This window comes from Cyrtonyx montezumae, unplaced genomic scaffold (genome assembly GCF_038088225.1).
Source record: "Cyrtonyx montezumae isolate F1298 unplaced genomic scaffold, pur_monq_1.0 scaffold_7, whole genome shotgun sequence".
NCBI lineage: Eukaryota > Metazoa > Chordata > Aves > Galliformes > Odontophoridae > Cyrtonyx > Cyrtonyx montezumae.
The window spans coordinates 27,435,567-27,462,190 of NW_027072078.1; the positions used below are offsets into that span (position 1 = coordinate 27,435,567).

A 26,624-nucleotide genomic window follows, 5' to 3' on the forward strand; every position below is an offset into this window, starting at 1 on the left:
AAAAACAAGGCACAGCTGCAGAAGCTACAGCTCTGTGTTCACCACTACTCCTCCACATCACTAACAGGAATCAATCTGTGCCACCATGACTAGTGAAGAAAGTGTAAAAAAGAGGAGAAACATACAAAAATGAGACGTGTATACCTCATTTTAGAGCAGTTATGCAGGATAAAGGAACTAAATCCCTCTTTGGAAACATTTCTCTGATGAAATTGGCTATTAAAGAAGCTTAAAAGAGATGCATGGTCTAAGTGTGGCAGGGTGAACCCCATCCCTGGTGAACACACATGGCTATGCATGCTTCCCTGCTTCACCTGAGCCCAAGTGTCAAACTCAGAAAGAAATTTTCAGCACAGCACTTGTCTTAGTTTGGGCTGGGATTGAGTTAATTTTCTTCCTAGTAGCTGGTACGGAGCTGTGTTTTGTCTTTAGGCTGAAAAGAATGTTGATAATGCAGTGATGTGTTAGCCGGTGCAGAGCAAAGCTCGCACTAAGTCAAGGACTTCGCAGCTTCTCCTGCTGCCTGCCAGCAAGAGCTGGGGGTGCACAGGGAACTGCAAGGGGTGCACAGCCAGGATAGCTCACCCAGAGCACCAAAGGGATATTCCATACCATATGATGTCATGCTCAATAACAAAAGTGGGGCAGTTGAGCAGGTGGGCTTCCATTGCTCAGGGACTGGTCATCAGTCAGCTGGTGCTGAGCATCTGTGTTGTACAGCACTTGCTCTTTTTTATTATTGTTACTATTTCTCCCTCCTTCCTCACTAAACTGTATGTCAGCTCACGAGTTCTCTCTCTTTTACCTTTCTGATTCTCAATCCCATCCCACTGTAGGGAGTGGCTGTGTGTACCTGGCTGCTTATATTTCCCAGCATCACCTGAGCCAGGCTGCCAAATTCAGAAAGAAACCTTCAGCCCAAATCCCCACTGAACAGGAGATCTGGTTTTAATTTGAGAAGAATCATCACAAAAAGACAGACAACATTTTACCTTTTCTTTGAAGGGCGCTCATGGCATCCAGAGCCTAAAATAAAATTAAAACAAATTATCAGTAGTGATTTGTCATTCTCATCGTTTCAAAGCTCTAGTTAGGGTTATAATTTGTATTCACCTTTGTGGGAAGTAATTTTTCCTTAAATGCTGCCTGTTCAGCTGCTGTTTCAAGCTCCGTGACAATCAACTTCAATTTCCCTTTTTCTCCCAAATCCAGCTCGTGAGTCTGTCTCTCAAGAAGGGGTTCTTCACTGAGGAAAAACAAAGAAAACAGTGACAAGCTGAACAGAAAAAACACCATATACATTAAACCATGTGGTATTTTCTCCTGTTATGCTAGGACTCATACATTTCCCCATTAAAAAAAAGAGCTTTAAGCTCATGGCACTAACATGGCATACACAAATTCTGCTGTGGTACACACTGAACACTCCCATTCTTCTGCATCACCCACCAGGCAGATCCAGGTCCCTGAGCAAAAACAGTTCCACAGAGAGGTTTGCCCTCTCCAGAAGCTGGAAGGACCCAAACCACTTTTCCCAACGTGTTTTTTACATGTACTACAGGGACCTCATCTCCCTGTACAGTAGGTAGAGAGCTGGATTGGGCAGGACCATTGCGACTGATGGATCCCTGAGTGTTGACCAACCAGGTGGCTTCTGCCAAATGCTTCTCCCAGTGTGTCACGGTGTTATCCGTGACAGTGACCCAAGGGAAACCGAGAAGGGAAAAGAGAAAGGAAAGAAAAAAAACCCTGCACCCTCAGTGGCCAGGCGGCCGCCCGAGCAGAGCCGTGAGCTCCGGGGGGAGGGGGAAACAGAGGGAACAGATGGGTCTACAAAAAAAACCAAACAACGGCACGATCTGAGAAGGAACGGTAACTAATCCAATCGAACAATTGAGAGAAAGACAGTTTCCAAACCAAAAGCTGGGAGCTTACGTTAGGGAGGAACTGCAGGGGAAGCACACGTGCTGAATTTCCACGGCAGCCGAGAGAGCGCGCCCAGCGAGCGGGGCCCGGAGACGGGGCGGAGCTCCGCCCCGCTGCTGCTCCCAGCAGCATTAACTCCTTCACTGCCGGCGTGATGCTCTGATGTGGAATGCCGGCATCAAAACCACAACACAGTGCTTAAATGTTCCGCCAGCCATTGCTTTCAGCATTGTTTTTAACAACCTGTTGTATCTTTCAATGTTACCAGAAGCTGGTGCACGATAGGGGATATGATAAATCCATCCAATGCCATGATCTTTGGCCCAAGTATTTACAAGAGAATTTTTGAAATGAGTTCCATTATCTGACTCAATTCTTTCTGGAGTGCCACGCTGCCACAGGACTTGTTTCTTGTGCAAGCCTAAGATGGCGTTTCGGGCAGTAGCGTGGGGTACTGCATATGTTTCAAGCCACCTAGTGGTTGCTTCCACCATGGTGAGCACACAATGTTTACCATCACGAGATCGTGGCAGGGTGATATAATCAACCTGCCACACCTCCCCGTACTTATACTTTTGCCATCGCCCTTTCTCCCAGAGAGGTTTCATCCTCTTGGCTTGTTTAATTGTGTCATGGACAACCTGTGCAATAGCATCTATAGTTAAGTCTACCCCTCGGTCTCTAGCCCATTTATATGTTGCATCTCTTCCTTGGTGGCCCGAGGTCTCATGGGCCCACCGAGCAAGAAATAATTCACTCTTGTGTTGCCAGTCCAAGTCTGCTTGAGCCACCTTAAGTTTGGCAGCTCGATCTACCTGATGGTTATTTTGTTGTTCTTCAGTTGCCTGGCTCTTAGGGACATGAGCATCTACATGGCGCACCTTTACAACCATATTCTTTATTCGGGCAGCAATGTCTCTCCACAGCTCAGTGGCCCAAACAGGCTTCCTCCTTTGCCACCAGTCATTTTGTTCCCACTGCTGTAACCACCCCTTACTCAGATACAGGCCTAGCTCCTCAGGATCCTGCAAGTGTCCAGAAGTAAAATCCCATGGCACGGGGGGTCCCCATGCTTCTAATTTCTTTCCTAAAACTCTCCACTTTCCCTGCCATTCAACATTCTCTGTTTCTGGGAAAAGCTTCCCCCACATGATGTAAAATCCTACTGCAGAGAGTACATGCAGGGAGACTGATGTCCAAATCATTAACACAGTCCCTAAGCTGTAATCTTGAAAATTCATAAGGAAATGAGAAGAGAACCTGGACACCCATTCAAACATGGTATGGTTTGGTAATGTTGCATTGTTTGTTACATTAGCCAGGGCGCCTAGGTATCTGGCAGGCATCTCCATCATTGCTTTTAGTTTATCATATAGGCACCACGCTCCATGGATCAGGCTGGCAAGCTTAATTAAGTTCCAGTACGTTTTGAGCATTAAAAGGGAAAAAGTGATGAAATACAAACCCTGTGAGGGCAGTTTTAACAGACACAGAAAAAGCATTTTTTTCCCCTCTTTACTAAAACAATCTGGCAGCACCCAAAAGGTTTACAAATATCCCAGAAGAATTGGCAGTACACCAAGACTTCAAGGCCATGGTTTTGAGTACAGCTCCTGCAGTACTGATAAGCTTTCTAACGAAGGTCTCTGAAAGCAGGGAGATTCACTCTAAAAGTAAGGCAGCTAAGTAAGGGAACTAACAGCCCCTCGAGCCCGACGTTGGGTGCCAAAAATTGTCAGCTGTTTGTGGGCCAACTTGACCTGGTACCATGACAATGGAGGCAGGGAAAGAGGGAAGAAGGAGGGGGAAAGGGAAAAAGAGAGAAAGGAAATGGGCCTAGGAACAAAACAGCGGCAACGACCTGAGGAGGAAAGCTAACTTACTAAATAAGATATCAGAAAGGAAAATAACACAGTATAATACAATATAATTGGAATTGAGGCTAATGGATCAAATAAAATGAGCAAGAGAGAGAGTGTCCGATAAACCGAAGGCCTTACGCTAACGCTGAAGGCGGACGGCTGCAACAAACACCCACTGCCGAGTCGATCCCGAAGGGAAGAGAGAGTCCCGTGACCGCAGACAGTTTTTATCTTTCCCTCAGGGCGGAAACAAGTAAAAATACAAAGCATTGCACAGTCCTCTGGGGAATGGAGTTCTCTTCTGAGACAGGTACACCCAGAACTATCGATGATCCACGCAACTGGAGCGTTAACTCTTTAACTCCCAATACACTACATGATGTTATGATGTGGAATATCAATAATATAACAAAAATCATAAAACCATGACAGGCATGCAGGGGACTTTCCTCCTGAACAGGAAGGGAACAAGCACAGAGCATATTACCACAACAGAACACAAAGACACAAAGCTCCATCCTGCCTGCACTGCTCCGTCACACATTTTTTGACCTATGGCAATACAGGAGCCCCAGGACCAGCCCAGCTTACCAGCTGGTGAGAGGCAGCAGCAAGGAAACATGACAAGATATATATGACACAATACATTTCACAGAATCACAGAATCATTTAGGTCAAAAAAATCCTTATGATCACGAAGTCCAATCGCCACTCTATAAGGCCACCCATGTCCCTAAGCACCACATTCACAGAGCTCTTAAATACCTCAGGGATGGCAACTCCACTACAGCCCTGTCCCAATGCCTGACCACACCTCTGTGAAGAAATCCTTCCCAATACCCAATCCAGCGCTCCCTTGATCGAACCTGAGGCCACTTCCTCATATCCCATCACCCAAGAAAAGAAACTGAAACCCATCTCCCTGCAACCTCCATTCATGTATGTGTCAAGAGTGACTAGGTCCTCAGCCTCCTCCATACTACATAGCCCACTTCCCTCAGCTGTTCCTAATACACCTCGTTTCCTAGGCAAGGAAACATCGCTCACTTCGGAATTTCTGTCCATACCTTTGGAAAGCGATGAATATTAATGCCTTTAAACGTGGAGTCATTTCTCTCTTCAGTGTGCATGTTTGGTGGAGAGATCCCCCACGCACCCAGCACTGTAATAAAGGGAATGCCTGCTTGACGTAACTCATTGGCATGTCAAGTTACTTTGTCGGACTTCTCGGCATCGGAAGGAACCTCAAAGCCCACCCGGCTCCAACCCTGCGATCCCATCCCACCTGATCACTGAGCACCTCACAAGGCGCACCCACAGCATCCCCGGGCAACAAACCACACACATTACAGCACCCAGTGCTCGAACACACACAGGTACACACAAGCTCGCATAAAGTCACACCTTGTAAGCTACACCTCACTAAGCCAGCGTCTCCCTCCCGCTCCCCACTCCCCGTCGGGTTGGGCCAAGCAGACGAGCAGCTCCCTGCCCATCCCCGCAGCTCGCACTCACCTCCACCCGAGCGCTTGGGACTCCGACCCCTCCGCCTTTCGCTTTCGCTTCCCGGGCAGGGTGAAACAGCACGGGGTATCTCTAGCTGCAGCCCTGTGGCACACACCCAGTCCCAGCCACTGCCCCCCCCCCCCCCACTCTCCACCACCACGTTTTCACACCTCCCTGGTTAGGTTCCTTTCCAGGTTTTTAAGCGCTCGTTAACACGCGTTATACTTTTTTAATCCGAGCTGCTTATCGTTTTCACGGAGTTACCTCTAGATCTGAGAAAGTAAAAAATTATAATTTACAAAACCTGCCCTCCCTTCCCCCAAGAAAAACACGAGGTCTTACGCTATTGGGGAAACACCGGGACGGAAAGAGAACAGCCGCTGCCCCACCAGCAGCTCCGCCTTCCTCCCTCTGCCCACCGGGACAATGCCGCCTCTCCCCTCCCATGCCACGACCCACAATGCCCCAAAAAGGCAATCCGCGGAACCAGAGCACTGACTCTTTAACTCCCATTGTCTTACTTGATGTTCTGATGTGGAATACCAACAACAAAAAATCACAAACCCACATTCCACCCCTTATTCCACGTCACCACACCATGCTTGACATAGTTCTGTATACAAACAGAACAGTAATTAACAAGCACACATATCGATATACACACGTATACGTGGAATCACTGACTGCACTCCCCCAGCATCAAATTCCCTTGTGGTACACAATGGATGTCCCCATTGATCTCCATCACCCACCAAGTGGACTCATGTCCCTGTACAAGATCCCACAGAGGGGATCCAGAGAGCCCTTTCCAGAAGCTAGAAGAACCCATACTATTTTTCCCAGCATGCTCTTTACACATATCACACAGACCTTATCTCCCTGGACCTTATGTTGGGAGGTGGACGGTGTAGGACCATCTCGACTGACCAATCCTCTAGTGTTGACTAGCCAATCAGTCTCCAAGCACTCAGTAACTGAGCTGCTGAAAACCAATGCTGAATGTCCAGAGATCATTTCAGACAAACACAAGCCATTAATTACAAACAGTTTATTTATTGAGAACCATAAATGACAGTCTGCATCATAACTTCTCACACTCTTCCAGAAATCCAACACCAAGCTCTCAGACACTGGCTGAGAAACTCTTTCACTCTTCCCCACCAACACTACTGTAACTAGGATGGCTAGAGCACTGCACTATAGGGGAAGTATAGGACTTCTACTGAAAACTGTTAGATTATATGTCAGATTGAATTTGTATTAAACACATTCAGCTACTCCAAGAAGAAAAAAATTATTTGGGGTTAATGACATCAAAAAGTGCCAGAGGCTGCTTAAATGTAAACAACCCTTTAGAAATTAATTTGATAAAACTATAAATAGCTTTTGCCACATATCTGGTTAATCTGTAGGACAGAATCATAAAATGAAAGCTAAGAGGCACGCAGTCATGGCTTCAATCAAAACGCTCATCTAGTGAAAGTGATAAGGAACTCTGGGTAAGCTTGATTATCACTAAATATGATAAACATGGATGGATTGTTCACGTTATCAGTTGAACTGTCAAACAGATCCACAGTGTTGCCAGCACTTTTTGGTGCTGGAGTAATTGCTCCTTGTGCCCCCATGGAATATTGTCCAACAAGAACTCGAGCCAGGTACATGTGCTTCTTCCCATTTGCATCTGGTTTTGAGTAGGTGTCACTAGCAGAATAGCTAGCATTAACAGCAAAGTAGGATCCCTTTCCAAACTGTGCAGCTGTAGACAAAAAAAAAATCCTATTTAATTAACAGCAATCACTGTAAAGAGATCCACAAGCTCTGGAGATGGCAGTTTTGTTTCTTAATTGCAACAGGAAAATTTAACAAATCAAATACTTTTGCGTACATGTCAGGGCTGCACAGATAGCCTGGCAAATTATTCCTAGCCCCATCCAGGGAAATAATGCAGTTTTGAAATTCACATTACCGTGCATTCCAGCAAAGCTGCGGTTAAATCCATAGTTGTTAATGAAGGTTAACGATTCCACACTTGTCCCATGGAACAGAAACTTCTCATTATTTTTGTTACCATTTTTGTTATCCATTTGACACTTTCGTACTTGGTAGTATTTCCATAAATACGGGTTCTGTACCCTTTCAATCTGCAGAGTTTGAAAATAAGACATTCATTTTTTCTTGTTATGAAAAACATCAGTGTATCAACCATTTAATGCTCCAAGCTACAGCACGTGAATACCAGATTAAAAAATGAGTCAGCCACATCGCTCCAGACTTCAGCATGGTGGACAGCAGAACCCAACCCAGAAAGCAACAAAAACAATCCATAGGAAAGTACACAAGATAGTTTTTCAGGCTTCTGGGTCGCACACAGAACATCCACCTGCAGAGCACACAGGGCTTAAGGGAGAAAATGCTCTGAAAAACCCTTTCCAACCCAAGCCATTCTCTGAATAAGCTGAAAACACACAGTAGTTACACAGAGACAATACACATGGACACTTTGACTAAAGTTGCCTTTTCTCATTATCATAAAAATTGATTTCAGAAGTAGTTTCTTCTTGGGAGCAGAGATGTTTTACACCAGATTTCAAGGTCATAACAATCATGGGCACTAAACTGTGGTCATTGATGGTTTTGTGCAACCTTTTCAAATGATTCCTTATATATATTTATACTTTGAAATCAAGTAGGAAAGCAGATAAGAACTGTGTCCATTTCTTTCGCTGTAAAGACTTGTCCAACAAATTCCAATGGAATTTACTTTTTCTGCTGTTTAGCAGTTATCAATCAGCTGTATTTGTGCTTAGAAAAGATTACATGCTCTTACTTTTTCAATTTTTAGATTTAGTGATGGTGAGGTCTTCAGAAACCTGTCCTCCACATTTTTGTACTCTTCTGTACCTGGTTTTAGTTCCACTATTTTGAGTAGCTGATTTTGCATATCCTCCCATTTTTCGGGGAGTGCTGTTGATTCTAGATCTGCAGAAGAAACACATCAATCATTTACCCAAATCCACAGCTTGAAGCGAAATATGCCCTGCTACAAAGCCCTCTGAAAGCTTATACATCTAGCTTATCGTTCTTGCCTGTTCACTTACTGTCAGCCAAGAGTCTATCTTTTGAAAACAAAGAAACAAAACCATCCAAGGAAACAAACAAAACCCAGATGAGTAGGGTGATTTAGTTTATAGGCTGTCCTTGCACTGACAATGTGTTCGAATGGGTAGCTTCTAGACAAATCTATTCTCCTTTGTAATTGAAGAAAGAACACTTGCAACATCTTTATCTGCCTTCTGCCCTCATTAGGGAGGGGACAGACACTTAATTCTCAACAACTAGGAGCAAAGCATCTGAAAAAGGAAGATGAAGTTTGGAGCTCCAATAGTATACCCTTGGCCTGAAAATGGGAGGTCTTCCTTTCTCTTATTTCACATTGAGCTCTGCTGCCAAACACTAACACTGACTGATGCATTAGGTTCCATCCAATCAAGAGCATGCCATCTTCTCAAAAGCAACATCTTTTTTGTCAATAAAACAAAAATAAACAACTATCTGACAGAATACGTAAGGCACTAAGAGGTGCACTATTACTTAAACCTGTTCACTTCTGTTTTCAAGCGTTAAATGGAAAACAAATCAATCCTGTTAAGTTATAAGGAGCCCCTGTAGACAAAATGACAGCAGGGTGAAGAAAAGTAAACCACCAGGAAGAGTCCTGTAAGGAGAAGAGAAAGATAGCTCTTCATAATGGAAAACGTTGAAAGTAGGTAGAAGAGGGTGCATCTCAAGAACATAAATGATTTAGAATGACAGCAACTGCTACAAGCACGTCTAATTATTGCTAATAAGCCTGCTAAGAACCTCTGAGTGCATTATCTACATTTCCAACAGTTTTAAATAACTGCATGATTCTTTTGTCATTTCCCACTATAATACCTTCTCCTGAAATGGACAAATAGCATCTAACAACATTCTACATATTCTTCCTATTTCTTACTCTGACTCAGCTAGATGCAACCTAGCTTTGTGTGTGAATATCAACCCAACCCATCAAGATGCTTTTACTCACCTTCACATTTATCAGTACGTGTAAGTGTTATTCGTTGTCCTTTCTCATCTGTAGCAAATCTACCTACTATATCAACTGTGTACTTTTTCCTGTTAATGACGACTGAAACATATTTATCCTTTCTTAAAAAAGCACTTTCCAAGTGCATATTTGTCATACTGTCAAAGGACACGTAGGAATTTTTTTCCAAATATTTCCACTCAATTAAGTTTTGATAAAGTTCTGCCTTGATCACTTCAGATTTAGCAATTTTAACCTTGTAGATCATGTCTTGAATACTTGAGTAAGCAAACCAGACATCTTTGTTAAGTCCTCTAATTCGAATAAAGTTGCCTCCCAAGAAAAGAGAAATATTTAATCTCTTCTGTAGGTCACGCAGCTGCTCAATCTCCGCGTCATCAAAATCCAGGATGGAGTCATCATTGATTTCTGTTTGAAACTGTTCCTTCAAAATTGTACTTTTCAGCCAGGTTTCTGCTTTTTCAACTTGTTTTTCATTTTCACCACAAAACTGAACAACAGCCAGATCAACTTTGTTTTCCAAAATTGCTTTGCGTTTTTCCTTTGAAGGATCTCTCTCAGGCATCAGGAACGCTACAGTGAAAGACACAAACGCTGTAAGTAGCATCAGCTGAGAACATTTAATATTAAACAGATTGATTTATAGCCTGTATTTAAAAGTGACATCTACTTACACGTCATCCTGGAAATAAGTGATTTTGATTTAGTTTTACCAGGACTTTCTCTTTTTTTCATGCTTGTATGGAACACATTCATCAGATGCAATTGAAAAATGATGATCTTAATCGTTTTCACAGATGGAGTAGAGTTCCTCCTTGCAAAGTCAGTTATTGCATCCATCATCTCATCAGCCACTGCATCTGGGATACGGCCTGCCTGACCTGGAACAAGTTACAAATATTTAGCCTTGAAAAGGATTGTAACACCTTTAAAAGAATAGTTATTCCCATAATTGAATGACTCACAGCTAACTTCAGGTCAGCAGCTTCTAAATGTAAGCTCACTACTGCTGACACAGCAACTAATAAGGTCACGATGTTGATATAGCACAGCTACCTCATAAGTCAGAGGACTGGCACTCAGAACAAGCTCTAGTTTTATTCATGCAAGAGGTCCCTTCATATTGAAACCCTAAATCTGAGCTCTCTTACTATAAGGAACCAATTCAAACAGGAGACACAAACCTGTTCCAATTGCTGGGAAGGTAACAGAGGCGTACTGCTGTAATTCACATTCCTGAAGCACTTTGGAGACTGGCACTTTGATATTGTCTTGGTAGACAAAATGAATTATATTTTTGCATGGCAAGCCTCCTGCTTGGGTGGTTATATAGCCATCATTAGGCTGCAAGGCTGAAACGTAAGCAGGGGACAGTAATCAACCATTTGTACTAATCATCATTAAGAGATAAGAAACGATGACAAATACACCCCAGATAACAGGATAAACACAGCAGTCTCTTTCCACATGCTGATAAATACCCCCTTCCCTATACTTTCTGGGATTCACTTTTTGTTTGTGAATTATTTGCCTTGCTTGACAAAAAAAAAACACTTGTGTGTCTTTTTTTTTCCCCTCAAGTTTACTCTACAGATGCAGAAAACTCCATGCAGACTACTACAGTCAGTCTTTACATGAGACCTCTCATCTCCTCCATGTAATTCTTCCCTTTGGTTGATCTTTTGAGCATACCTCCACACCAGCAGCTTTCTCACTTCTCTTACTTTGCAGGCTTTAAGCCACATACTTCTCCATCCTTACTCCACATTCATTATGTTCTCAGTTTGCTAGCTGAATGTCTACAAACACCTCTTCTAAGGCATGAACCCATATGCATCAATTTTCCCTCTTAGTCATACAGGGGGTACTGTAGTACATTGCTTTTGAAAACAACAGTAAACATTTCCTCACTCAGGGATAAGAAGTTGCAGATAGAAAGTTGCTCCCAATGAGATATGATGAGTTCTGCTAACATCATCCCCAACTCATATCTGTGTTCTCTGCAGACTTGTCTGTATCATTCAAGGCTTTATTGGAAAAGGAGGATGCAAACATAGGTAGCTCTAGTCCTTTACACAGTTTTAGATGTTATTTCATCTTGAAAATGCCCTTTCCTTTTCTTGTTAGATGTTTTACATATACCACATTAACAAGACTACATGATGTGGCACAGTGCATAAGACAGATAGGTGTACAGGAGGCACAGAAAGAATTCTAACCAACTTTCCATCACGCAATTGAGCCTTCAGAAAGGACAGAAAAGTTGCACCATACCTAGTTCAGCACATTTGTTTTCAATCTCTTTTCCAGCACCTTCCAAAATTGCTTTAGAGACACCTTAAGTGAGAAGAAAATGATTCCACGGTTACTACTGTTAATTTGATTAGGTAGAATCAGATACTCTACCCCTCCTCTCATTTTTAGTAAAAGCACAGGTTATAACTGAATAGTATTGTTTAAATTTTAGGCTTATGCTTTTCAAGTCAAAAAAGACACCTTGAGAAACTTATCAAGCTTCACTGAGGTAAAAACAACAATAAGGTTTGTCTCGTCCTTTAGATCTAAGATGTTCTGTAAAAAGATTCCATTGAAAAATTAAAAGTCATTCATTTCACTTTTCTGCAAGACTTAAATGCACCATCCTGTAGCACAGAGTAACAAGAAAGCTTCCCACTCACCTTACCTAGTCCTCCCAACCACATACACTATTTCCACGTGTAATACCAACACAAGTACCTGCTTTGAGGTTGAAACTTTTGTTTGTTATGTTTACAATGACATCTGCATTTTCCTTGGTAATATCACCAGCAGCCACCTGGAACGTGATGGGGCCAATCTTCATTTCATATACATCCTGTGCTGGGGTTGAAATGGGACCAAAGAAAGCTGCAGGACAGAAATAGGTTCATAGGTTCATAAGGTTGGAAAGGACCTACAAGATCATCTAGTCCAACCATCCTCCTATCACTATCCCTACCCAAGTACTAAATCAAATCCCTTAGCACCTCATCTAAACGCTTCTTGAACAGCGCTAGGGACGGTGCCTCAACCACCTCCCTAGGCAATACAGACACTGAGCAGAGGAGCATTGGTGGGTACAATTCCTACAGATACCACAGTTCAGCTCTGGACTCTACCTGCGAGAACACTGCCTGCATCATGAACTGAAAAATCATTCCTTCTCACGGGAGTCTCAGACCAACCTTCACCTACTCCCATCACTGCTATTTATGCTGAAATAGCAGAGAGAAAACAAGCATTTTACTGCACACCTGCTATAGAAACGTTTCTCTGCAACATCTAACTGTATTAGTCTTCATGAAACACGGAGGTACCACAGCAGGAAACTCTGCAAGTCTCACTTCCTTTCCTCAGCATCTCCAGCACTGTTTCAGATGTTATGCTCATCCTGAAAATACTACATACTGCCTTTACAACGCCCACTTGGACTCTGGGAATAGTATGCTCACCAAGTATTTAAGTCTCTCTCATGAATACACTCCCCAGAAAATTGAAAAGCTAAAAATAATAATAGAAAACCCTATACCACCATAAACATTTCTCCTAGAAAACAAACATACCTGTGCCTTCGTTATCGTCATCTACATCATTGCTACACCGTCTCTCAAATTCATTTGAAAATTCCTAGAAAGGGAAAGTACAGTCAACCCTTGTAGAAGACTGTAAGTTAGACAGTAGAAATGAGAGTTTGAAAAGCAATGTTAAAAATACATTTAGAAAGAGTTTAATGCAAACTGCTTCACATCACCTGCTGCAATGCTGACAGTAAGCCCTGACACACTGTTCTTGTCAAAGAGCAAGGTTATCCTTTGTGAGCAACAGACAGAACTGATAGGTAATCAAGTCAATATACTTGTCACCCTTCCAGTACAATATATTAACAGATGGCAGCCTTACACCAAGGGACTAATTTACACTAACTCAAGTCTTGCAGCCAATGCCACTCTTCTCTGCGTACAACAGCTCAGGCTTTGGCACACCAGCCTTCAAGTTCAGCCTTCCAAGAAATACAAACTACTGCCCCAAGTAGCAGAATTCATGAGCTCCCAAAACATTTTTGTGGATCATGCTTTGCAGTGTGATGATCCCCTTTTGACAGATTCACATCTGCAATGAGTAACTCGAGTAGAAGCACAGAAACCTGTTCTAATGTGACACTGAAAAAAAGTGGGATGCAGAACACTGGTTTGTTTTCTACTGGAGAAAAATAGCACGCAGTTGAGAGAGAAAAGCATGGTAACTCACCTGGATATTATTTACGTCTTTTGGATGCAACAGAAAGTGAACTTCCTGAAGAGAATTTGTTTTCTTTTTACTGCTGAATTCATATACTTTGTCAAACAGCAATTTAGCAACAACAGAACTTGGGAACCCTAAGACCCCTGTTCCAATTGCTGGGAAAGTTATAGACTTTAAAGACAGTTCCTCAGCAGTCTGCAGGCATTTTGTGATGACCTTGCCCAACACCTGTAAAGCACAATTATTTTTTCAATTAAAGTTAGTTTTTCCAGAACGTGTAATTCATCTAAAAGGGAAAGCACTATCTCTTAGCATTAACGTACAACTACACGCATCAGAGAGAACGGATTAGCCAACGAGGTATGAGCAACACAGCTAAAATAAAAGTAGCCCAAATTCACTCATCTCCTTTGATAGTCTCCCCCAATACAAAGGGGAAGTTGCAATAAATCTTCCACTAAGGCCATTTCAATTAAGAGTTTAGGCAAATAAAAAAACCTTGTACCTTCACTGCAGAATCACTTCCCTGGGACCATCCAGGTGCAACAGCATGAAACACACGACTGCAACTCAGATTGTAACCTTTCGTTGTAAACACAGATCCTTCACCATGCAATTTCCCCAGGCCTTCTTCATTTAACTCTGCCTGAAGCTTTGGCCCTGCCTTGCTTAGCAAAGCTTTGGCAAGTTGTCCTTTTTCAAGCTGTAGATCTCCGCTAACACTGATGACAACGCCATCTGTCTGAAAAAACACACAAGCAAGAACTCCAGCTTTGAGCAACGACTTTCAAGTTTTGCATCAATTAACCAAATAGAGCCCTATCTGCTGATTTGCAAGTAAAGTTCTAGGGCAGCAATTGGAGCTAAGAAGGCTTTGGAACAAAACAGAGAAGTTGTGCTTAGTTCTAATGCCATGAGCCTGCTTGAAGCAGTATAGAAGCTGAGTTAACCTGACAGAAAAAAAAAAAGTTAAAGATCTGCACTCCTCACTCCCCAGGTCAATATCCTACAGGCACAGGGTGAGCCAGGAAGCTTTGGGCCAAGGGCTCAGTAACACAGGCACTGATCAGCTGTGCTGCTGTGGGATGTGGCAGATCCAAGAAGAGCCAAGCTGCTCTCATGTGGCAGGGTACTCATTAACTGGCATTGAGCGCCCAAAGTCCAAATGATGGACTCAGGGATCTTGTTCGTTGTATTTGCTTTTTAAGTTTTGTTTCTGTTTTTTTTTTTTCCCTTTTTCATATTTTAAGAACATGCTTCACTTCAGCCCAGACAAGCAGCTGCTCACTTAAAACACTTACTGTGGCATCTTCGATGCTTCCTTTTTTCAGCATGATGTCAAGACCTTCCTCAGTTGTTACCAATGCAAAGTTCATGCTACTTTGAGAATCTGTTGACTTCTTGCTAGGCTGATGAACTCTGCTGACCTGATGCACTGGGCTGTCAAGAGGTACATCATCTGAAGACACTTCTTTCAGTGCCCTGATGAAAGCTTGAACGTTATCCTCTGCGATATCCACAAGATGAATCTCCTTCAAGCTGCTTTTCCCATTGAATTCTTCCAGGGTATTCCTGATGGCTGATGCAATTGCATTTGCACACTCCTGCAGCGGGAAGGCAAAAATCCCTCCGCTTACGCAAGGGAAAGCTATGGAACAATGATTATATGTTTCAGCCAGCTTTAAACTTGTTTCAATGGTCTTTTTTAACAAGCTCACACACTTTCCTGCCTCTTGCTCCCTCCACCGGGGCCCAACGGCATGGATGACCTGCTTGCAGGGCAGTTTCCCCGCTCCCGTGATCACCGCACACCCAGGCTGCAGACGCCCATTCTTCCTCACCAACTCGTTGCACTCCAACTGCAGCTCTGGCCCAGCTGCCTGGAGCAGCGCCCAAGCAAGGCCACCTTCGTGTTTTAGGTCTTCGTTTGATGCATTCACCACAACATCAACGCGATGAGTGCACAAGTCAGCTTTAAAAACCATTATTACAACTCCGTGCATCAACATCTGCATATAGTACTTGCCCACATTACTGCATTCTTGTTGTTCTGGATATTCTTCTGGCTGCTCTTCAAGTCTGATTAGACAGTTAAACTCATGTTTCACAATGCCAGCAAAGAAGGGCTCTCTTTCTTTGAAGTATGACTTGACTCCTGGCTCATTGATGACCACACGCTTGTAATGCAGAGTGGATAGCATTTGCTCAATGAGGGTGGTTCCCTTCAGCACCTCTCTCCTTGGTCCGCTCAAAGATATCACTTTATTGAAGTCGATTTTCACACTTTTATTCTTTAAGTCATCCAGGACAGAGGTCATCTCTTTCTCAATGTACATTAGGACTGCTGTGGGCTGTCCTCTGATGACCTTTTGTATTTGTGTGTTCTCATCTACGAAGTTAAAAAGTTCCTCAAAGGCTTTTGCTACTGCTTGAGAACAACCAGCAACAATGATCTCTCCCTCTTTCTGAGTGACTGTTACAGCTTCATTAGAGCAGTTCTCCTCAGTGAGTGCTGTCCATCCCTCCTTCTGGAGGACTGACTCATCCTCTAAAGTAATGCTTTTGTAGTCCAGCTCCTTCTTTAATTCTTCTTCTGCTCTGATGAGAGTTTCTTCATCACTGCCCTTCAGGAAGACAACATCTGGGCCAAGCTCATAAAAGGCACTAATGTGTTTTGACAAAAATAGGCTCTGTGACAAGGTTTCGTTATCAATCCGTTGTAAAAACTCAAAAATAAAAGGGTGGAAAACAACAGGTTTCTTCACCATTTTTTGCAGATTAGTCAATATCTCCCCTTTGACTTTATAAACTTCCTCACGCAGTCCATACAGGTTAATTATCTTCTGAAAATGATCGTAAGTTAGCTGCAGAGTTGGGAATTCCATAAAAATTCTTTCTTCAAAACCGATACTCTGCATAATTGCATAATCCCCCGAACTTAGAAACACAATTTCTTCAGTTGTTTGCTTTTCTCTTTCAATTTCTCTGGTGGCATTTTCTATCAGCAAATTCAGTTCTGGGACGACGTTCTTCAGCGCGTCTTTGTTGCCTACTACAACAAGTAAATTCTTGGAAGTAAATGGGATTAGCAAAAGATCATCATGGTTAAAGCTTGTTCCAATGGCTTGCCACACCTCTGCACTTACTTTAAGCTTCACTACTTGGTACTTCGATATGCTAAATGAAAACGCTGTGGAAACCACCGTATTCCATGTCCTGATCAATTGAGACACTGATCTCTTCCTCTCAGACAAAGCAGCTGAAGGATGCAAAATAACTTTTGGCTCTGCACAGTCAACTTCAGGCCACGTTATCTCACAACTACAGTCTGCCATCTCAGAACACATCGCATCCATGAGGCTATTTTTTCTCTGTAAGAACTGCCAGACATAGGGATCCAGTGGAATTGTAACTGGATCTGGTTTCCTTACTTGTGGCCCTTCCTTTCCATATAGAGCTGTTCCCAGTGAGACATAGTAAGGATAGACAGATATCGGTGTTTTGTTGAGTGAGTGCTGCTTTGACAAGACATTCTTTACATCTAAAACAAACAAACAAAAAAACAGATTACTGCCAACATGTAAACTCAAGGATCTTTAAAAACATTTACTTACAATAATGTTTATGCACAAGAGTAGTTTTACATGAATCTTCCCCCCCCATCTCAAACAGCAGCAATTCCAAATTATTGAAGAGTTACTAGTGTTAAATGCTTAAAGCTAAACTAGGAAGAGGCAGCAAAGTAATGCTGCCTAACTCCAGGAAGAAATATGTGCGCCACAGCACTGCCTCTGCCCCCATCTCTAGAGATGCTCCAGGGAAACCTCACTGTGGCCTTCCAGTACTTGAAGGGAGCATATAAACTGGAGGGGGAATGACTGCTTACATGACTTGATAGTGATAGGACAAAGGGGAATGGATTTAAACTAAGACAGGGGAGATTTAGGTTGGATGTCAGGAGGAAGTTCTTCACTCAGAGGGTGGTGACACACGGGAACAGGTTGCCCAGAGAGGCCGTGGATGCCCCATCCCCGGAGGCATTCAAAGCAAGGCTACATGTGGCTCTGGGCAGCCTGCTGTAGTGCTTGGCGACCCTGCCCACAGCAGGAAGGTTGAAACTCGATGATCTTTGAGGTCTTTTTCAACCCAGGCCATTCTATGATCCTACGATCTGTTATACCCTACTCAGATCACCTAACACAGTCTGGGCTACCAGTCAGTTTTATCAAGTCACAGCTCCTCTGTGCTGTTCCATCAGAGCAAAGCAGCCACTTCTTCAGAAAAACCACACTTGGATCTTTAATCGAGAGGACCTCAAAGACATAAGGGCTTCGCATCCCTGCATTACCTTGATGGTCCTTGAACGTAATGATAGCTGCACCTTCTTCAGGCAGTTGAAGAACATCTGCCACTTGCGCACCTCCATTCTTCTTGCTTTCAAAGTAGATGGATATATAGTCATTGGGTGTGTTAGGTGGTATATTTTCAGCTCTAACACAGTTTGTTAACTCGAGGAGACGCGCAGTTAGGTTTTGCTGCTTTGCTCTTTCACTGCGATTCAGCTTCTTCACAATGTCTGCAGCAGCTACAAAGAGAAGCGGAAGAATAAAAAACAAACCCAAGACTGAACCAGCATCTCGTTCTCTGCTATATGAGCAGGCTGCCACTACATGACAAGCCCTCCAACAACATGGTGGTGCCCACACACCTGCATCTTCCCACACCTCCAATTTCTGTTATCTTTTGTTCGCCAAATGGCCCATCACAATTACTGAGGTACAGCTACCACAGCCAGGATTTCTCTGTCTCTGCTCAGTAGCACTTGGTCTCTTCAACCCCAAAAGAAAATAAAGTTCAGATTCTTTTATACGTAGACAGAAGGAAGCTGAGTTTAAACGTGGGTTTTTTTTCAGTTTTAAGATAAACACAGTCTCTGTTTTTGCTATTTCCCACCCTGTTATCATAAAGCAGGCTAGCCACTTCTTGGTCAAACACATATCTAAACGTTTAAAGTGTTTCCTCTAGGCTACACCAAAAATCTGGGACTGGACCAGGAAGAGAGGTTTCCATCTTCTACAGCAGAAAGCTCTACGTATGGGCTTCTCAAAGATGAAAAACTTATTTGGTTAGTTACGCCACTCACTGATCCTCTGACAACTTCAAGATCTCTGAGCAGCTTCATTTTCATGTGTTAGTAGCACTGCAGCCATTCCCACAAAACTGATTTACACTTGCACGTCACTTGTTTTCATCACATTCTACCTTCCTTTCAGAAAAGGCATTCAGTTTTGTCCTCCACAGAGGAAACGGTTCTCTCCCAACCCCCATCACCTCTCCTCAATCACAATCACTGTATCCTTAAAAGGGCTCAAGTACAGCATCAGTCACAGATGAAATCAGTTTCCTGCTGTCAATTTAATCAGTTTCTTCTGAAAACAAAGCTCTGCATCCTCCACGTGGTGCTGCAGCATCAGGTGAGCACATGGCATTAATTCCACAGCAGGGATCTGGGGAACAGACTTCAGATGCTGCTGCCTCCCTTATTCTCTCCAAACCTCCAACTCGTTTTTAGTGCAGTAGGTTCCCCAGGCCTGATGCAGTCTTTAACAACCTTGGAAGGCTCTGTTCTAAGCAGTTCAGTTTTCCCTTGAATCTGTGCAAGCTTATAAAGGTTCTGCTTGCCAAAATATGTAATCACTGACCTATGACCCACTGCATCCTCTAACAGCTCACACGTGGCTAACTTTCAGCCCCACCCACATTCTACACATTCTCATCTTCCCTCATCAATTGTTGTAGACCCAGTCCTCGTTTCATGCAAGATCAGATTTGCCCTTAAGCCTACGAGAGGACACATGGTTCACTTCCCACTTTGACTTCTTCCCACGAACGCAGCAGCAGCTAGGCAAGAAAAATTCACAACCCACATTTCTCCTTACCAGCATTTCCAGTAAAAGTAACGACAGCAAGATGCATTTCAGGTATCATTTCCACACTGAAGTCCCCATCTTCCTCTGACAAGTCACTGATGTTCTCTACCAGCATGGTTAATATAAAAGCGCTTATGGTTTCCTGTACATTCTCAAGCACAATTAAGGGGGAAGGAAGGGATGCTTCAGAGCTTTCTGCTTGGTATTGCTCCCGGGCAGCCTCCTCCTCGCCAGGCTTCACAGGCAGCTCGGTTTTCACAGCTGAGTGATGCTCCCATGGTGAGGCACCTAGTTCCATGTGGAAGCAAGCACAAAAAATGCCATTTTTCCCTTCATCCCACCCTGAGCAGATCAATATCTCAAGCTCGACAAGTGATACTTCCCTCGAGTGGAAGAAGAAACAGAAATAAGCCAAAATTACACCAAAGGTTTGCGTCGGGACGAAAGCAACTCTGTGAGCTACGTGGCAAACAAGCCAAGACGGGACGGAGTCCTTACACTGCCCACGGGACGGGGTGCTGCCGGCAGCTGGGACGTCCCAGGAGCATCCTTACTCACCGTGCACCTCTGGGGGAGATCGGTGGGGCGGTGCGTGCAGCGGCAGCGCGGGATGCTGCGGGGACGGCCCCGTAGGTGCGGCACGGGGCTCCGGGAGCGCGGCGGGCGCAGACGGCACGGCTTCGTTAGCTACAGATAAACGATTTCTGAGCTCGTAGAGCCTCGGCAGGAAGGAGAGGGGCAGCGGGAGACAGGCGGCGGGTCACGGGGCCCCGCGGCTTACCTGGCAACTCGGCCCCCGCGGACGGCTCCTCCGGCGGGACGGTGACGAGCAGCGACAACTTTCCCCGGGGCCCCCACTCGAGCTCGTGCGCCGGCCGGTCCAGCACCCGCCGCATCACTGCGGACACCGCACGCACCCATCAGTGGGAGGGGGTCAGGAGGGGGGGCCGTTGGACGGGGGGGCCGCCGCACGCACCCCACCCCTGCCCCGTCCCCGCTCACCGTCGGGTTGGGCGAAGCAGACGAGCAGCTGCCCGGCCCCCCCCCGCAGCTCGCACTCTCCGCCGCCCGATCGCTTGGGGCTCTGGAAGTAGAGCAGCAGCTTCTTGCGCAGCGCGGCCGGCGGAGCCGCGGGACCCCAATCCCCGCGCACCAGCAGCGGGAAGGAGCGCGGCGGCGGCGGCCCCGCCATGGCTGCGCGGCCCCTCCGCTCGCACCGCTTTCGCTTTCGTTTCTCCGCCGGGAAGGGCGATACCGCCCCGCTTTGCCCCGCCCGCTCCGTTACATCCCCGCCCTCGAGCCAAGTTCGCCTCTTCGGGGCTTAGTTTTGGCAGGCGACCGCAGCGTCGCGCATCGGCGGGTTTTCCCCCACGTTTTGCTCCGTGGCATCGCAGGAAACCCTGCTAACGGGTACTGCTGCTCATCTGCCCTGGGTAATTCAGTGCACGCCCCACTAGAGCCGGTTGTGTTAGCTTCTCTAGCCGTTAGGGTCATGTGCCTACGACCTTGTGTGGTTAGTACAGCCACAGTCGCTGTCACACATCACGTTTACAATTACAGCACAGATTTCCAGTAAGCGATCAATATAAAGCACATGTGGGTGGTACCACTGTGGGCTGGGTGCCCTCTTAGCCCTTCTGTAAGGGATCTACATCCCCAGCCCGGCCACGTTCACAGCTCTGTGTTGTCCAAACCTGTGGTGAGAAGACAGAACCCTTCCTAGTGACATCTTTGCCCTTACTCGCAGTAAGGCAAAGGGTCTCAAGGGCATTTCCAAACTCTGATTCTTCCTGTCTCCTTCCCATTAGACTGTGGCTCCCGTTAGAACACGCCAGCACTTCCAGCCCTTGGCCAGCAGCCATCTGATGCTCCTTTTCCCAGCGCAGAACAGCACCTCTGCGGAGCCCTCAGCTGCTCCTTCTCCCAGGCTGCCCCCTCAGTCCTTGTGACTCTTCATGTCATTTCTTCATTCAAAGAATTAAGGCACCTCGTCCCATTTTCCTTCTCTTCTACAGAACAGCATCAGCTGCAACACTGTGTTGTAGTTGACTGACCCATCAAGCCCATCCACCATCACCAACCATTACAGTAATTTTCTACACGTAACCAGATCTCCTCCAAACTTCTTCCAGGGCTTTACGTGCATCCCAAAGGAGAGATGAGGATCTGTTTCACACCCAACTGCTCCCCACCCATTTCTGTTCCCTGCCCAATTCCACGAGGCTGGACACAACCCACCTGATATTAACACGGCAGAAGCAGCAGCCACAGCACAAACACCCACTGTTGTACTGTGCATGCAGACTGGATGCTGTTAGAGGTCCTTCCCAACCTTCACGACTCTGTGGCTCTGTAAATGCTTGGCAGCTTTCCCTGAGAGCACTCTTCCCTCTCTGTTGGCCCTCAGCCTGCAAAGCTGCCACACACAGGATGGGGATCCAAATCACTTTGTTTGCTAGGAAGCTTCTAAATGAAAAAATGACAGAACAACATGCCTATGTGGATCTGCAGTAGAAGAGGAGGGATATCTTCTACTGAAGAATGCAACAGTGAGCAGGTAGCAATTTTATTTATTATATGCAAGGGCCTACAGAAATAGTTACATGAATCAAAAAATATGGCTACACCAGGTAAAACCTGTCTGCCTTCCACCAGCACGAAGGCAGCTGGCAGCCTACTTGGACACCAATATTGGTGTTAATTGCACTGTGAGAAGCCACACCGCTAAATGCCATTTCTACCCTGGGAAGAAAATGAAGCAAAAGATGATGGTCATATACAGCTGATACTGCATCCATGCATAAGAATCCTCCAGCACGTAGGGTTACATGATGCCAGCCAGGATGGCTGATGTCATATAGTGAAGCTAAAGTATTTGGCAGAAGAAAAGCTCGTAATGGCTTTGTCAGTTCAGCAGTCGGATTGAAGGCCAGCAGGAAACAGTGCAGGGCAGATTCGCTGGTACAGTGAGAGTAAGACACACAACCCACTGTCTGATGAGTGCAGTGGCCTCACTGGTCCCAAATTTTGGAAGGCAGGAAGTACACAGGGAAGCATTGTTCACAGGAGCAAGTCACGTGCAAAAGGAACAAACGCAGTTTGATCAGAAGAGATTATTTTTCTTAGCTGACAGTGGAACACAAGTGACTTAAGTATAGGAGTTGAGTAAACCAACTTCTCTTTGTAGTGCCAGAATAGTAAAAGAACTGCTGCACGTTGAGCCATCACGCTTCAGACTGGCACATTTCTTTACTCAATTCCTCTTGCTTTCAGTTCCGATCGAACCCTCTTCAGATAATCAGGATCAGGGTAACCAAACCTAGAAGGAGAAAAGAATGACTTGGGCTACATGTACCACGGGGCACCTGGCAGTTCTGCAGAACCTGCTCATCAAAATGTCTTCAAAGTTATTCACACGTTTCACGCACGTGCTCCTCACGGTACAGAAGTCAGACCCCATGTCACAGGTGAGATAAGTGCCACGGAAAGGGTAAAGCTAAAAACTACACAGGGAAGCCTTCCTGCTGCCACTGACAAGCAGCCTAAGTACTGAACGAGACCACTTACTTCTGAGGTCCACCATACATGGAGGTTTTGTGGTGGATGTCGTTCCATGTGATAACATCTTCGGCACCAGTAGTACGTGAACGCCCCACTGTGAAAATCAGTTTTTGGTTAAAGGCCCTTCTGAGGAGCTGCAGAACTTCTCGCCCTTCCTCACTGTCAGGCAAGTATGCCGTTCGGGTAATTCCATAGTAAGGTTTCCCTGGGTTCGGATGGTTCTCCTGTTGGGTAGGAAAACAAAACAAAAGGGCATTGTATATCACAAAGTCTTTGAAGGTGTGGAAACCTCAATCCCAGTTTTTACAGTGCTTCCTACGTCCACCCTTGATCCCTTCAGAAGGACACAGCACAACTGCTTTGGAATGTCTTATTCTCATCACACAATTTCTTTCAGATGCTCCATTCCCTTTTTCCTGTCATCACTCACGCATCCACTATTACTTCTAACTTTTTCTGCCCATCCAAATACCTGTCACCTCAGCCCTGACTTTTCCAGTCATCCCATTTTCAGCCCTGCTCGTGACACCAAACACGATTTCTCACCTGGAAATCGTACAAGCCAGCCTGCTCACTTACCCCAGACAGACACTTCTCAGACAGGCAGCTCATTCCTGCTGCACTCAGAACGGAGGGCTACCAGCTGACAGCTCCATCCATCCCTACAACGCTACTTCACTCAACATTACTGAGCTAAATATGTGCAGATTTGTACAGAAGGCAGCGATGTCTCTTCAGCACATGCATGAAACAACAAAGTACTGAACTTCACACTCAGCATTGGTTTTGCTGGAGGGAAAGGATATTTCATGGACCTTCAAGTATACTTACAGTTTGAATACCACTTTGCATAACGTATTCAATCTCAATAGTATCACAACCGGGATAGCCAGGGAGAGATGAATATATCGTTTTAGAATGCATTCTTCCCTCTGGTTGATCTCCTTGCACGATCCCATAGACAGTATTACAAACAGGACAAGCTTCCTTGTAAGTCAAAGCCACTTCGATGCACCTTTTGCAGAACGCGTGTTTGCACTTTGTCAGGACCTCTTTATTATCAATTTTCTCCATGCAAATAGGGCACGTGTCATCGGTGTCTTCTGCCTTAGCCTGTTCCATGGAAGAATAACTGCTCTTTTGCCTGCCGCTGTATTTCTTCTCAGATGCTCCTGAGGCTTCTTGGTTGCTGAGATCAGAGGACAGTGCTGTCCTTTTTTCAGTTTCTGCAGAGTCTTCAGCATTAAGGAGGCACATAATGTGCTTCTCAGCAGCACGAAGATGGTTTGGTAAACCACACAATATTAACTTGTCTTCCTTCTTCTTAAGTGTCACATGTAGGCTTTCCAGATGCTTTTCATCCAGAAGCACATTTAATTTCTTCTTCTGATGTTCTGAAAGCTTCCAGCTGATGTGTTTTTCTCCTAGCATTGCAAAGGCATTCTGGAATGCATTGACGAAACTTTCAATAGAATGTGAAAGCATACCAGAAGTTTTGTTTTTAGGCTTAAATATCAAGAGCACCTTCTGGCTACCTGAACTGTCTGTCTTTTCTATTACAACATCAAAGCTTTCTTCAATGTCTGCGATTTCTTTTCTTAACACAGGTTCCAACAGCTTAAACACGGAAGCATTAACTTCAACTCCATTCCTGTAGGTGCTCAGTTCAGATACCTCAGTATTCTTTTCATCTCGGTCGTTCTCCTTTTCCTCTGCTAGAAATTTTTTGGCAGCTAAAATCTCATTTCTTGGACCACGGAGGAGCAATTGATCATCTTTTTGTTTGATGAGAAGATTACTAAACTTAGCATTTAATTTCATTATTGTCTCATTTAACTGGTAACTGTTTGCTATGGGAATTTCCTCCTGTGCCACATCTTTGACAACCATCTGAAAAACTCTGGTAAAAAAATCATTAGCTCTTGGTATCGATGTGGGACTCGTATCAGAAGTGAAGGACACTGACGTGTTTCCGTTGTAACAATCTTTACTTCTTATACGCACTCCAAAACAATTACACATTTCATTAATTTGTTCTCTGCAGGTATGACAGAAATATTCGTAGAGAGCTGATGGAACTATAAGTGCATTCGTGTCTTCTGTGTTCAGACCATTCTCATCTTCCAAACCTTTCCTACTTTCAGAATGAGGGAAATCATAGTGCTGGTCATTGCCTGCGAGGACATCTTTAAAGTAACAGTAAGCTTTTTCGATATCTGTATAATCTCCTGTCAGTTTCTCAGAGCCATCAACATCGGGGTTTCCTTCTCTTTTTAAGTTTGGACAAATCGTAGCAATTCTCTCCCTCTGCTCTTTGGTGAACATAGTGGGATTCAATACTGCAGATACTGTGAGAAAAATCTAAAAGGAAGACAAGAAGATATCAATATATATATTTTCCTAAAGTTCTCAGCTTGGTGCTGAGTATTTTGAGTAAGGTGCAACTCTGCATAGGGCCAGATCAGTATGGGCGAGCTGGCACAGTGTCTCTTCGATGCCAAGAATACAAAGTGATGTGCATGCCCGCAGCCACTCAGTGTTAGAGGTCTCACCACGTGGGAGCAGCCTTCGGTGTGGGAAACCTGCCTGTTTTTGGACACACGGTGCCGAAGCCACGCTGGGGAGCGCGCTCCGTGCCGATGTGCGGACGGACGGCGGCACAGCACTCGTGATGTGCTGCCCTCTCCCGTCGTATCGACAGAGCCACCACAACCCACGCGTGGTATACGACACACTGAAACGCGACGGGCAGCAGCTCCGCTCGGCCCTCCCCGACGTACCTTCCCGGTCAGCGCTTCTGCGGCCGCGTCCCGGTGTCCCTGAGCCGTCCGCGGCTCCGCGGGTCCCGGCGGGGAGCGGCCCCGCGCTTGGCCGGGGTCGGCCTGCTCCGTGCCCGGGCCGTCGCTGCGAGCCCCCTCCGCGGGCTGCAGGATGACGACCTTCACCCCCTTGCCCCCCAGCTCCAAGACGTGATCCGCGCGGGACTCCACTCTCTTCTTATCTGCGGGATGGGACAAAGCGCCGTGAGAAGGGCTGCGGGGACCCTCCCGCAAGGCGGTGCCCCCCGGCCCCGGCCCTACCTCGCTCCTGCGAGAAGTACACCCGGAACGTGCCGGGCTCGGGGCCCGCCCGCACCTCGCACTCGCCTCCCCCCGAGCGCTTGGGCGACTGGAAGTAGCTCTGCAGCTTCAGCATCGCCTTCTCGCCGCCGTCGGGCGCGGGGCAGAGCCGCACCAGCAGCGGTAGCGCCATGCCGCCTCCCCGCCGCTGCCCGCATTCGCTTTCGCTTTCGCTTCCCGCGGTTCCCCGCCCCGGGCCCCGTCCCGCTCCGGGGAGCGGCGCTGCGGTAATGGGCAGCTCCCAGGTAGGACGGCGGCCCGGGGTGCGCTGCCGGAGCCCGGAGCCGCCGCCGTGCGCCCATGGGACGCGGCCGGGCCGCACGACGGCCACCGAAGGCGGCTTCCGCTCGCGGGGCCGCGGCGTGGG

At 45.7% G+C, this 26,624-nt stretch overlaps 3 protein-coding genes across 3 annotated transcripts in view; all 3 read right to left on the bottom strand.

Annotated features, from left to right (window-relative positions):
• Positions 1 to 19,793, bottom strand: part of PARP14 (poly(ADP-ribose) polymerase family member 14) — a 32,354-nt gene extending 12,561 nt beyond the window's left edge. The window contains exons 1-16 of the mRNA XM_065751319.1: positions 19,587 to 19,793; positions 17,996 to 18,232; positions 14,949 to 17,188; positions 14,153 to 14,389; positions 13,654 to 13,875; positions 12,969 to 13,032; positions 12,124 to 12,273; positions 11,662 to 11,724; positions 10,572 to 10,739; positions 10,062 to 10,268; positions 9,367 to 9,960; positions 8,125 to 8,276; positions 7,264 to 7,438; positions 6,767 to 7,053; positions 1,114 to 1,323; positions 993 to 1,026 (exon numbers count right to left, since the gene is read on the bottom strand). Coding sequence (XP_065607391.1) covers positions 993 to 1,026; positions 1,114 to 1,323; positions 6,767 to 7,053; positions 7,264 to 7,438; positions 8,125 to 8,276; positions 9,367 to 9,960; positions 10,062 to 10,268; positions 10,572 to 10,739; positions 11,662 to 11,724; positions 12,124 to 12,273; positions 12,969 to 13,032; positions 13,654 to 13,875; positions 14,153 to 14,389; positions 14,949 to 17,188; positions 17,996 to 18,232; positions 19,587 to 19,692 — 5,146 coding nt within the window. The 5' untranslated portion in view covers positions 19,693 to 19,793. The remainder of the gene's footprint in view (positions 1 to 992; positions 1,027 to 1,113; positions 1,324 to 6,766; positions 7,054 to 7,263; positions 7,439 to 8,124; positions 8,277 to 9,366; positions 9,961 to 10,061; positions 10,269 to 10,571; positions 10,740 to 11,661; positions 11,725 to 12,123; positions 12,274 to 12,968; positions 13,033 to 13,653; positions 13,876 to 14,152; positions 14,390 to 14,948; positions 17,189 to 17,995; positions 18,233 to 19,586) is intronic.
• Positions 19,794 to 20,127: 334 nt separating this feature from the next.
• LOC136057870 (protein mono-ADP-ribosyltransferase PARP14-like) lies at positions 20,128 to 20,769 on the bottom strand. The gene is made up of 3 exons (XM_065750913.1): positions 20,580 to 20,769; positions 20,359 to 20,475; positions 20,128 to 20,264 (listed from the first exon to the last, which is right to left on the bottom strand). The coding sequence occupies exons 1-3, from the start codon at positions 20,767 to 20,769 to the stop codon at positions 20,128 to 20,130; spliced, it is 444 nt and encodes a 147-aa protein (XP_065606985.1).
• Positions 20,770 to 22,663: 1,894 nt separating this feature from the next.
• Positions 22,664 to 26,422, bottom strand: DTX3L (deltex E3 ubiquitin ligase 3L). The gene is made up of 5 exons (XM_065750406.1): positions 26,219 to 26,422; positions 25,919 to 26,139; positions 23,970 to 25,499; positions 23,145 to 23,362; positions 22,664 to 22,896 (listed from the first exon to the last, which is right to left on the bottom strand). Exons 1-5 carry the CDS (start codon positions 26,388 to 26,390, stop codon positions 22,827 to 22,829), a joined length of 2,211 nt encoding a protein of 736 aa, XP_065606478.1. The 5' UTR covers positions 26,391 to 26,422; the 3' UTR covers positions 22,664 to 22,826.
• Positions 26,423 to 26,624: the final 202 nt, after the last annotated feature.